The 12,219-nt window shown below is 46.1% G+C and overlaps 1 protein-coding gene across 11 annotated transcripts in view; it reads left to right on the forward strand.

The window, feature by feature from the left end:
- Window positions 1-7,876: 7,876 nt before the first annotated feature.
- The window catches only part of Plekha5 (pleckstrin homology domain containing A5), a 152,784-nt gene continuing 148,441 nt past the window's right edge, over window positions 7,877-12,219 (forward strand). For 6 of the 11 annotated variants that reach the window (XM_051173419.1, XM_051173420.1, XM_051173416.1 and 3 more), the window contains exons 1-3: window positions 7,878-8,011; window positions 8,118-8,197; window positions 10,195-10,252. In XM_051173419.1, the coding sequence (XP_051029376.1) occupies window positions 7,920-8,011; window positions 8,118-8,197; window positions 10,195-10,252 (230 nt within the window). In that variant the 5' untranslated portion in view covers window positions 7,878-7,919. Of the gene's footprint in view, window positions 8,012-8,117; window positions 8,198-10,194; window positions 10,253-12,219 lie in introns of those variants that run through there. The other 5 variants (XM_051173414.1, XM_051173418.1, XM_051173415.1 and 2 more) reach the window with 2 other exon arrangements.

Raw genomic sequence — 12,219 nt, forward strand, 5'->3', positions numbered from 1 at the left:
TCCACATATAACTGAATTAAACAATGACTTGGAAGCGGAGGGAATTGGTTAGAGAGTAAATGAATACATACAAACATATAATTTTCTATAAAACTGAATTGTCATATGGGAAAATTCCAGCTCCAGGGGACCTGATACCTTCTTCTGGCCTCCTCGGACACACATATGGCACACACACACACACACACACACACACACACACACACACACACACACAAATAAATTCATTTTAAAATAGTAACATCACCGTTTGGAGACCAAGTGTTCAAACACGTGAGCTTATGGGGGCATTAACATTGCAACCATAACAAAGGCCAGTTGTCTGAGGTACTTGCACTGTAGCAATATGAAACTCACTAACACCTTGTGAGAAGTGATCATTTTTGTCTTTCATGGTTATGTACGTCTTTAGTGGTTTCAAATTTACTGAATCCCCACCCTGCTCCTGCCAGCTTACTCAACTATAGTATTTGAATTTTTTAGGTACTATGTATTACTTTTTCTTTCTTCCTTTTTTTTTTGGCTTTTGTTTTGTTTTTGTTTTTGTTTTTCAAGACGATGTTTCTCTGTATTGCTTTGAAGCCTGTCCTGGAACTCGCTCTGTAGACCATGCTGGCCTTGAACTCACAGAGATCTGCCTGCCTCTGCCTCTGCCTCCCAAGTGCTGGAATTAAAGGCCTGTGCCACAAACGCTCAGTTGCATTACTTTTTTTTAACCAATATCACTTTCTCTAGAAAGAATTTCTTCTCAAATAAAGACTGCATAGGTCTCTTTAATGAGCTAAGCATGTTCTTCAATGTGTCATTCAAAATGGCTGCAAATCTTTAGTACTCTTGAAGGCAGGTAGGCAGTATCATAGAAGCAGCTATTTTCATACACTCCAATGCTGCTCTTGGGTCTCTGCCATTTCCCCCCAATTCTATGCAGGATAGTCTATAAAAAGCTAAGAGAGTGCTAAATCCAATGAAGGATGGCAGTGTGACTCATGGCAAGTTGCAGTAACACAAACAGAAATAAATATCAAAGATGAAATGCTTTGCAATACGGAACACAGTGGAAATGCACCACAGTATTTGTTCACTTAACATTTCCTGAATGATGGGTGATAAGGAGAAATGCAGTGTTTAATTTAGGAGGCTTCAAGAGGAGAAAGGGATGCATGTTATTGTATTAATCCAGCAGGAACCACCACATGGGGGGACAATGGCAGGAGCGGATGAGTAGCTAGGTTGCCCCTAAAGGATTCTTTGTTTTGTCTGAGACAAGATAATAGTAGTCCTGGCTGAACTTGGACTATGAACTTCAGCTGCTCGTGTCTCCAGCTTTAGAGTGCTAGGATTGCATGTGTGCCTGGTTTATATGATTTGGGGGCTGAAAGAGTGTGGGGTTCTGCTGCAATGCTGGAGAAGCATTCTACCAACTGAAGTAACTATGAGCAAAGACGTGAAACAGCAGTAGGAGACTGTCAGGCAAGCCAGGAGGAGGGGCTGTAGAGCGCACGCGCGCGCACACACACACACACACACACACACACACACACCTGAAAAGGTCTGGCTTGTTTGGTAGAACACTCTGCATAGCAGTCACGTAGGCTGGGCACAGCTCACATTAGGAAAGTCCTCAGCATGATAAGCCACTGTCTTGGGATTTTATCCTTTAAGCCTTTAGTGCCACCAGTTGATTTAAGCAAGAAGGACACATACTCAGATATTTGTTTCTAGAAGATTGCATTGATAGAGGGGACAAGTTATTGGGGGTCACGGGTTTGAAGTTCCTGCTGTGGGAATTTGGTTTGATGCTCGCGTTGGCCACTAAAGGGATAGCAATTGTGTATTTGGAGGAGGAATGACTTAGATTTAGTCACTTAGATTTAGTGAGTTTGAAGTATTAAAGAACTGTCTAAAGAAATGCTGAGACACGGTTCATAAATGACAAGAGAGGTCTAGGGTAGAAATGCAGATGTAGGAATGATGACCACATGGAGAACTGGGACTCAGACATGAGTGCATGTAAGAATCACCAACATGCTCTTTAAATCCTGCATCCCTGGTCTAACCCTAATGACCCTAATCCTGGCTTAATCTGTCTGGAGGATCTGTGTGTGTGTGGGGGGGGGGTGCACATGTGGAGGCAGGAGGCTGATGGTGGTTTTCTTCTATCACACTCCACTTAGTCTTTGAGACAGGCTCTCATACAAGCCTTGGCTGTCTTTCCAGTAAGTCGCGGAGTTTCAGGCTTGTGTAGAAGGCACTTTACCCAGCAAGCCATCCCCCTAGCCCTCAGGGATCCATCTTGAAACAACTTTAAATAAATGATGCAGATGGACTACACAAAGTGTGGTGGCCTTGTCAGTGTAGCGGGAAGCCCTGGAGACACAGGGCTGAGGAAATGGACAGCCTGCAGGAGAGACTGTTGACTTGAGCAGTGAGTGCAAGAGACTCCTTGCAGACAGAAGTTGAGCTCTAATGTCAGGAATTCAAGATAGTTCTCAGCTATACAGTCAACTCCAGGCCAACTGAGACTACACGAGACCTGTTTCAAAACAAACAAACAAACCAATAGACATTGTGTACTCAAAAAAAATTAATAACTGTGTTGGGGTAAAGAAATGACTCGGTGATTACCAGCTGCTAACCGGCTGCTCCTCCAGAGGACCCACGTTCCGCTCCTAGCATCCACACGGCTGCTCGCAAACGGCGTGTACCTACAACAGAAGGTGATAATTGGAACTTTGTTGGCCAGCATTAAGAAAAACGTGTTTTTTGTTTTGGTGTTTAGAGACAGGGTTTCTCTGTATAGCCCTGGCTGTCCTAGAACTTAATTTGTAGACCAGGTTGGGCTCTGCCTCCCAAGTGCTGGGCTTAACAAGCATGTGCCACCATGCAAAGCAAGAAGAGTTTTTAATTTGAATAAGTTCAGGGGCTCAGCTATGGACTCTTCAAGATACCCTTTGTTACTCTCTTACTCTCGCTTGTTTGTTTCCGGGACAGGGTCTTATGTAGCTGTGGGGGTTTGAAAGAGAATAGCTCCCAGAGGGTCATAGATTTAAGTGCAAAGTCACCAGGGTGTAGCACTGTTTGAAAGGATTAGGAGGGATGGCCTCTGTTGAGGGAAGTGTGTCCCTGGAAGTGGACTTGGAGATGTTCAAAAATCCCAAGCCAGGTTCCGTGTCTCTCTCTTCCTGCTGCTTGCGGATCTCAACTTCCTCTCCCGCATTACGTCTGCCTGTGTGCTGCTCTGTTCCCACCATGATGCTAGACTAAACCTCTGAAGCCGTAAGCCAGTCCCCATTAAATGCTTTCTTTTGTAAGTTTCCATGGTCATGGCGTCTCTTCACAGCAACAGAACAGTAACTGAGGCAGTAGCCCAGGACAACCTGTACTCCCTCCTCTCCAAGTCTTTTAATTCCTATCACCCAGAATGATTGCTGGCACATTGTTAGGCTGCTACATATAGTTTTTGGGTGAGTGAAGTATGTTTTATCTGTAACTCTTGTTCTTTTAACTTTTTTTTTTTTTAAATGAAACACGGTCTCCAGTTTCCCTGGTTTCCCTTGAAGTCTCTGTGTAGCTAAGGATGACCTGAATTCAGAGTCCCCTCCCCCATCTCCCTCCAACTCCTGATTCTCCTTCCCGGTGCTGGAATTATAGGCAGGCTCCAAGGCAACCAGCTTTTTGGGTGCTGGGGCTTGAATCCAGGGTTTCAAGCGTGGTACTAAAAAAACACAGAGTCAACTGAACACTAAGCCCATCCCTCACCAGTTGGCTTCTCAGGAAAGAAGCCCTTGGTAAGCCGACTCACTGATCTTACTATTCCGCACTGAGGAAGATTTCAGGGTCCGCCCTTCCTGCCTCCATTTTCACTCTGCTGGTTAGGTCAGCACTTTGCCCTTCATCTCAGACCTTTGCTGATACATTCCACCTGACACCAGTACAAGCTCAAGGGACTATTGACAATGTTCTTGAGTCTGTGGACCAACAATGTGACAAAATGCACAGGATCCAGTTTTGTTGGTAGAGTTTGCAAGGACCGGGGGCCCCTGGCCCTTGCTTGTTAGCAAATAACAGTGGAGATGAGTAATAGGTATTTCTCGACAGTAAAAGAACTTTTCTCTCTTGAGCTCTCCCTCTACTTTGTAGAACTCACTTGCACCCGGCTTACATTCCCAGCACCCACAGGGCAGCTCACAATGTCTGTAACTCCACTCCGATATCAGGGCATCTGACATCCTCTTCTGGCCTCGATGGATACTGTATGCATATGACTCACAAACACAGCAGGCAGAACACTCCTGCATGTAAAATGAAAATAAATGTTTTTTTTTAGAGGTGTCTAAAGGGAAGCAAATTAATTTTTTAAAAATTTTTATGTACTGTTTACTTATTGCAGGCGGGGTAGAGGGACAGTGGGCGAGCTTGGGCCACAGCCCACATGTGAAGGTCAGCGGATTGGAGGTGCTGGTTCTCACCATCTTCCGAGTGGGTGAGTGTAGAACCCAGGCCCAAGGCTGGGAGCAAGCTCCTCTGCTGGGTGAAGCATCTCACCTCACAGGGATCAGCTGTTTTCTAAGGGGTCACTTTGTTCTCTTCCCTGTCAAGCATTTTAGGAAGCAATCTTGGGTGCTGTTGTTTGCTTTTTTCTTGTTGTGTTCTTGTGCTTTGAGCTATTAGTTCTTTAGGTATGTGTGTGTATGTTTTGTTTGTTTGTTTTGTTTTGGCTTGGTTTGGTTTTTTTTTAGACAGGGGTTCTCCGTATTGTTTTGGAGCCTGTCCTGGCACTCACTCTGTAGGCCAGGCTGGCCTCGAACTCACAGAGATCCACCTACCTCTGCCTCCCGAGTGCTGGGATTAAAGGCGTGCACCACCAACGCCCGGCTGAGTTCTTTAAATGGAAAGGGTGGTTTTATGTTTAGTTCATCTCGGTGCTTATTTATTTGTTTACATTTATTTATATTATTTTGGGGAGGTGTGACTGTCAGAGCATGTGCAGGTCTGAGGACAAACCTGAGTTTGTTCTCTTTCTATCCTGCAGGTTCCTGCAGTCTAACTGGGGCCATCTCACAGGCCCATTCCTCGGCACTTTTAGGCCCCCTGTTCTTTTGAGGCAGCGGCGGCAGTCCCAGATGGTTCTTCTCAAGACAGACTCATGAAAAAAGAAATCAAATAGTCTCACAGGCTGGAAGATGAAAAAAAGGCAATATAAAGCAGACATTGGATATGAGTTAGGTTTGACTCAGTTCTGCAGAGGTGTGAGGTGATAAAGGGGGATGTATTATTGGATAATAACTCCATTGTGGGGTTGAGGCATCAGGAAGAAAATTAAACTACTGATGATCCCAGCCAGAGCTGACTCAAGGCTGTGGAGACTCAGTGACAGGAAAAGGCGTGATTCCTAACTTCCAACGGGGAAGACACACAGACGGACAAACACGATCAAACAGATAGGGTATTTTAGGAAGACTGTAAGAAAATAAAAATTTTACCCATTAAAGCTGAGAAAAGATCACTCAGCAGCATAGCCCATGGAGCCGCTTTTACTGGCTCTGAAAGACATACGAGCTATTATTTACATAATCAAAGCCTGTCTCACTTTGTATACACACCACTAAAAAAAAAAAATTTTTTTTTTTTTTTGCTGCTTTCCCTAAACTGGAGGACGTATTATAGGATTATTTTTAAGATTCTAGATTACACAGGGAGTGGTTGTGCACCTTAAATTCCAGCACTTTGGAGGCAGAGGCAGGCAAATCTCTTTGATTTAGAGGCTAACCTGGTCAATACAGCAAGTTCCAGGGCAGTCATGGATGGCTACACGCCCACACCCTGTGTCAACAAACAAAAAGAAAACCAACAATAGATTCTAGATTACTATTTGAGTACTGCAAATGTTTCCCTTTTCTCTTCCATTCCCTCTCTGTACCTCCCCTACCCGGAAGCTGCTGAATTAAACCTAGAGCCCAAAGAACTGCACCCTTAGTCCTTGGTTGTGATTTTAAAGATATATTGGTGAGTCTATTTTGCTTTTTGAGATATGCCTTCTATTAATGCACCCTGCAGTATCAAAAGATCCAGAACCAAATAGAATCTCAGCACAACACACAGCCAACTTACAGACTTCTAGACTACTTACAGACTAGACCCATCAAGTCACTGTGGTATTTGGGAGAATTTTAAGTTTGTAATGATAGCAGAAGACAAAGTCAACATCTTTTGATATTCTTGCTGCACTATGCCAGTGGCCACTGATGCTAATGTGGGACATTTCCTACTAACTATTCATTGATTTTTAAAAAAAATGTCATATTTTCCAGAGACTGGGCAGGAGATAAGATGTCAAGGAGTAATAAGGAGTGAAATGAAGGAACAGAATACAAAGGAACCCAAAAGAGAACACATTAAAGTGATGATTTTTTTTTCCTCCTGTGTATGCAGATGGACAAGGAAATTATAGCAGTAATTGCAGTCTCCATTTCGCCAGAGATTATGGCCTTGGGGAATCGGGAGATGGGGCAGAAAAAAAAAAAAAAAAAAGAAAAGAAAAGAAAATGCAGTCTCATTGGGAGCTTTGGCCAAGGGCATTCTCTCTTCCTGTGCCTTAGTTTCCTTAAAGGGTGAACAAGATCATTTGCTTGTTCCAGTCACTTGGAAGATGAATGAGATAATGCTTCAGAAGCACCCAAAGCTGGTCAGGGAGAAAGGTGCTGTGTGGACGCCAAGTTGTACTATTATTATTGAACTGTGTCTCCTGTTGGGATGAGTCATTTGCTGCAAAGCCGTAGAAACAATTCCAAAAGCGATGAAGGATCAGGGGCAGTAAGAAGCAAGTACCATGCTCAGAACTGGTGCCAAGGGAGGTCTCACTTGCAGTGAACTCCTCCTTTGTTCAAAGAAGAAGGGGAGGGGAATGTCACAAACACACAATAAATAAAATAAAAAAGCTACGCAGAGGTGTATTCCTATGAACAGACCCTGGAAGCCTACAGGCAATTCAAATCCAGGCTTTGCCGGTTTTTTTTTTTTTCTTCCCTACCACAGCCCCGGGCGCAATAACCTTTGTGTCTTTACGTTTCTTTTTCCCCTTCTGTGAAATGGGACGTTCGTAGTTCTAACAGGGTTATTGGGATTTCAATGTCCACCATCTCAAGGACTCCGTAAAGTAAGCTGCTATTGTAATAAATGTGAGGGGTTGGGAGAATAGAAATCCATGTCGATAATCAGGTGCATCTTTCTTTCTTTCTTTCTTTTTTTTTTTTTTAAGAAAGAGGAAAAGGCAAGTTTTTCTAAATTATTATATGACTCAGGAGCCTCGAAAAAAATATACAAGAAAAAAAAAAAAAAAAAAAAAAAGAACTCGTTTGAGCCGGTCCCATTTCGCCACCGGCCAGCGTCCACTCGTGGACCCTCCGAAATCTGGCACGCCTCACGCCAGGAAAACCTTTCCTGCACGCAGCTTTCCGTTTCAGAGCCGGGCGTCTGTCTCTCTGAGAAGCCCCGGGCTGGGCAGTGGCTGTTACAAAACAGCTCGGGTGCGGAGCCGAGCCCTTGGGGCGCCGGCGGGACCCGACCCCGGAGCCTTGGCGCGGGCGGGCGGGCGGGCGGGGCGGGCGCAGGGGAGGGCTTTGGCGGGGGCGCGGCGCCGCTTCGCCCAGCCTCCGAGCGAGCGAGCGCAGCGCGGGCCGGGCGGGCAGGGGGCGGGCGGGCGGCCGCGGAGGATGCCGAGGGGCGGCGACGCGGGCCGGACTGAGCCGGGGCGGCGGGGAGGGCGCCGCCCGAGGGGGTAGGGCAGGCGCGGGGGCGCGCTCGGGCCGGGCCGCGCGCCCTGCGCTCGGTTCGCTCGCTCGATCGCTCGCTGGATCTCTCGCTCGCTCGCTCGCGCCCTCCTTCCTCGGCGGCGGCGGCGGCGGCGGCCGGGAGCAGACATGGCGGCCGACCTGAACCTGGAGTGGATCTGCTCGCTGCCGCGCTCCTGGACGTACGGGATCACCCGGGGCGGCCGCGTCTTCTTCATCAAGTGAGCGGGCGGGGGAGGTGGCGCGGGGCGGCGGGAGCGAGCGGGCCGGGGGCCCCGTGGGTCGCCCCTCGCGCGGCTCAGCGCCTGTCCCTTCTCTCCCCTGCAGCGAGGAGGCCAAGAGCACCACCTGGCTGCACCCGGTCACCGGCGAGGCCGTAGTCACCGGGCACCGGCGGCAGAGCACAGGTAGGGCGAGCCGGGCCCGCGGCTCCCGGCCACCTCGGAGGGGTTGGAGGAGCTCGGGGCTCCGCGCGAGTGAGTCCCGGGGCGCCTTTCTTCTCCGCCTTTTCATCAGCACTTGGAGACGGCGCCCTCTTCCTGCGCCCCGGTCCCCATCCCTGCCCCGACGTCCCCGGAGGACGGCCGACGCCCCTCTCGCCACAGTCTCAGCCCCCCCAGCACCCTCCCGGGAGTCCTCACCCGCTCCCCCCGCGTTGCTCCCGGTACCCCAGCACCCCCTCGGTGAGATGGTCCTGCATCTTCGCCCCGCTCCCCAGAGAGCTGCCTTCTGCCAAGCAGCTTCCTCCTCCTCCACCTACTTCTCCTAGGTGGGACTTATGGGTAGGTGACTGATGGAGGAGTTAGGGGTGCTGCGATCCCCCCACCCCACCCCCCGCCCCACTCCCGTGACCCAAGCGCCCGTGCGTCTTCTCCTGCCACCCGAGGAGCAGCCGGAGTCAGGGTGCTGGAGCGGGCGCTGCTGCCAGTGATCCGGGCTTAAAAGTCCCCGGCAGCCGCAGCCAGGCTCCACGTACCACACCAGCAGGCGGTGGGCGAGCCAGGGCGGTCCCGCGTGGGGGCTCTCGGGCCCCAGTTCCGCGGGGAAACGCACCACGGATTGCTTTGATAGCTTTCTTGAATGCCAAGCATTGAGTTGAGCTGGAGGAGGGCTCGCGGTGTTTTAGTGCTGGTCTGGCTTTCTTTTGTCATTCTTTGTTTACATTCGCCCAACTTGTTTGCCTGCAACGTCTGAGTGTTCCCTTGCTGGCCCGCCTCTATTCCGGGCTGTTGCAAAGGCTAGAGAACACGGTCGAAGGTGAGGCCGGTTTCAGCCGCCCTCCTCGGTACTTTTCACTCCAACTCCGAGCTTCTGAGAATCTCCTATTAAAGTTGCCAGAAGGGTGAACAAACCTGCCTTTTCTGTCAAACGCTTAAGTTAGGTGAAATGACTAATAATGTGTCCAAATTTGCAAGAGCGTGGAGGAGGAAAGGGAAGGCTGCTGTAGCAAGCGTGATGAGGTTACGTTTTTAGGGTATTTCTGACTAATAAACCATCATGTTTCCTAACTCCCTGCTCAGTCTTTAGCTTCAGCCTGTTTTATGCACATATTGCAACTTTGATAGCCTCGTTGCTTTCTTGGATATGGACACGTTTATTTCATGGAAGCCAATATGGGATTAAAGTAACTTAACCCAGTCGTTTTGTGGCATTATCCCATGCTTAATTTGGTTATTTGCGACACCATTGTCTTCTTTACCTGATGTGATTTCTCATAGATGTGTTTATTTGTTTTGGTTTGCTTTACTTTGCTTGGGCCCCGGTTCTGGGCACACATAGATGACTTTAAATTTTGGAGATGGGTTATGATCAAATCCAAGCCACTTGTCACCATAAGTATCATGTGACACATAAAGACGTAGTTGCTCACCCGAATGCTTCCCAACTTTATTACTTGAAACATCACATCTCTTAAGGTCAAGTGTATTAAAACAATGTATGTAAGTATTCAGTCAGTTTTCTTGATAATTAAATGCTTGAGTTCTTTTTCATGTAAGATGAAAACCTAGATGGATTCGGTTATGTCACTGAAACACACGTTTTTAAGTAGACAACATATACTTTAAAAAGCTAAGTGCTTCCTGTTGGGTTTTTTTGGGGGGGGCAATGGGCTGGAAGACTTTGATTTTGGGAGGTGCCAGAGCATGGTCCTTTTCCACCGCGGTCATTAAAGGGAATAACCATGTCTGGTCACCTCTAATAATTGCTGGGACTTTCCTGGTGGCTTTGAATTTGAATTGCTGTCTTCCAAATAATGTTATGTTGACTGCTGATTTGGCCAGTCTCGACTTTGGGTAGACAGCTCCTTAAATGACTGTAGGTAATTATGAAGACAGGTAAGATGGGTTTAAGCGTATTTTTCAACCCCACTGAAGTAATACTAATTGAAATGTGTGTTTTTTAGATTTACCCACTGGCTGGGAAGAAGCATATACTTTTGAAGGTGCAAGATACTATATAAAGTGAGTGGATTTTGATTTCTTCCCTTGGTAATTCAAATGTTGAGATGAACCTGAAGTTGGACTAGACTTGTGAGTCTAGATACAATCGTATCTTAAAGTTTATTATACAGTGTTAATTGTATCCTTTATCTGGTTATGGGATTTTGAGGTGCAGGATGGTGGCCCTCTTCATTATCTTGTTATTTGCATGGGTTCATGGACTGCAAATTAGGCCATTTTTGGCCACATTAGTTTGCTTGGTGTTTCTGTACATGTTTCTGTGACAGAACATTGTAGAGCCTCCTGATTTTAGCTGTGTGGTACTTACAGCTTTTATCCTTGATTATCTGTGGTAAGAACACATACTCTGGCGCACACACACACACACAGTTTCTGTGCATTATTTAAGTCACCTTTACTTTTGAGGTGAGTCCTGCTTAGGAGTAGTTTGGCCTGAGCTGTTACTAGGTAGTAAAGCTGGGCCAGTGACAGAACTCTGGACACTGCAAGAGCTGTGCTGGAGCATCGTTTGCAATTCTTGCTCAGTTTATTTAAGCACGTCCAAGAGATTGTGTCTTACTAATGCTTGTGTTTGGGTAAACGGCTTTGAAGAGAGCCAGAGGAAAAGACAGCTGACTAATCAGTGAAAACCAGTCGCATGGGCTCCAGAGATGCTTGCCATTCACATTGAAGCTGGTAGTTAGTACTCCCCACAAGTGCAGTGTTGGAGGTCAGCATTGACTAGGAAAGATCACCGTCTCCCAAGGGGAATAAGGTGCTTTGTCTTGTTTTAACTTAAAAACTTTTTGCTAAAGGAGCTTTGCTTTTGTTCCCGTATAAACATTTTTAGTTAATTTTTAAGGAACTGAGTCTTGAAAGAGTATATTCAAACACAAGATTTGGTAACGATTTTAATAGTTTATTAATGATAGCAGATTCCTAGGTAAAGGTACAATGGGCCCAGCCAATTATTTTTAAGATCATGCCATTACTTGAATGGCTTTTTAAGTTTCTGAAGAAGGATGCTTTATGTAAAATGTCAAGGTGTATTTATAGGTGCAGTTACTTTTGGATACAGCAACAGGAAAAGCAGAAGTGAGATAAAAGAGCTGGGTATCTTTGCAAGTGTGGTCCTTCTGGGTTCATTTTTGACTAGGTGTTTTTGTTTGATGATCAAGCCATATGTACGTTGTCCTATGACCTAAAAAAACGAAAGCTTCAGCAAACAGAGACCAGCAAAGCGTTTTCTTAGTGATTATCTTCATTCTGAATTTAAGTGAGCTTGTGTTGCCATGAAAAGGAATGTTTTCTTTTCAGACATAGTACTGATACTGTAAGTTAAGGCACAGTGTTTTATTTGTTTGTTTGCTTTTGTGTGAGACACTATCTGTGTTCCACTGGTTGGTCTGGAACTCGTGGAGATCTGATCTGCCTGCCTCTGCCTCCTGAGTGCCAGGGCTAAAGGTGTGTGGCATAAAAACAGCTTCTTAATTTTTTTTTTCATTTATTCAGCATACTTTAGCTTACTGCACGTTAATCTTAGCTGATCTGAGACTAGACTTAAATGTCAATAATATCTTAATTTCAGTGAATGAGTATGCTCTTGGATGATTGGGATTTTTCTTAGTTCAAAAAGTTAGATAGGCGCAATGTGTATGTTTTAATTTAGAAGTAAGCTATTAGACTTCATCTTATTTTACTAGGTAGACATTTTGATGGCATTTTCTTTGATTCTGAATGAGAATTTTTTATTTGAGTACCGGGCCTAAGTTGCCTTCTTGGGAAAATCAGGACAATATTAGGAAACTATAAATAAAAGCCATCCTAAAACTAGTGAGTTTTAGTCATGTAATATTGATAGAAAGCTAACAATTGCTTCTCATTTCTATGGTAAGAGCAATTCATTCAAAATTGGGCACATCTTAGGAATCCATCACACAGTGAGCTTCTCCAGAGATGTTAGCCACTCACACATAGACGCTGGAGAT

This window comes from Phodopus roborovskii, unplaced genomic scaffold (genome assembly GCF_943737965.1).
Source record: "Phodopus roborovskii unplaced genomic scaffold, PHOROB, whole genome shotgun sequence".
NCBI classification, from domain to species: domain Eukaryota; kingdom Metazoa; phylum Chordata; class Mammalia; order Rodentia; family Cricetidae; genus Phodopus; species Phodopus roborovskii.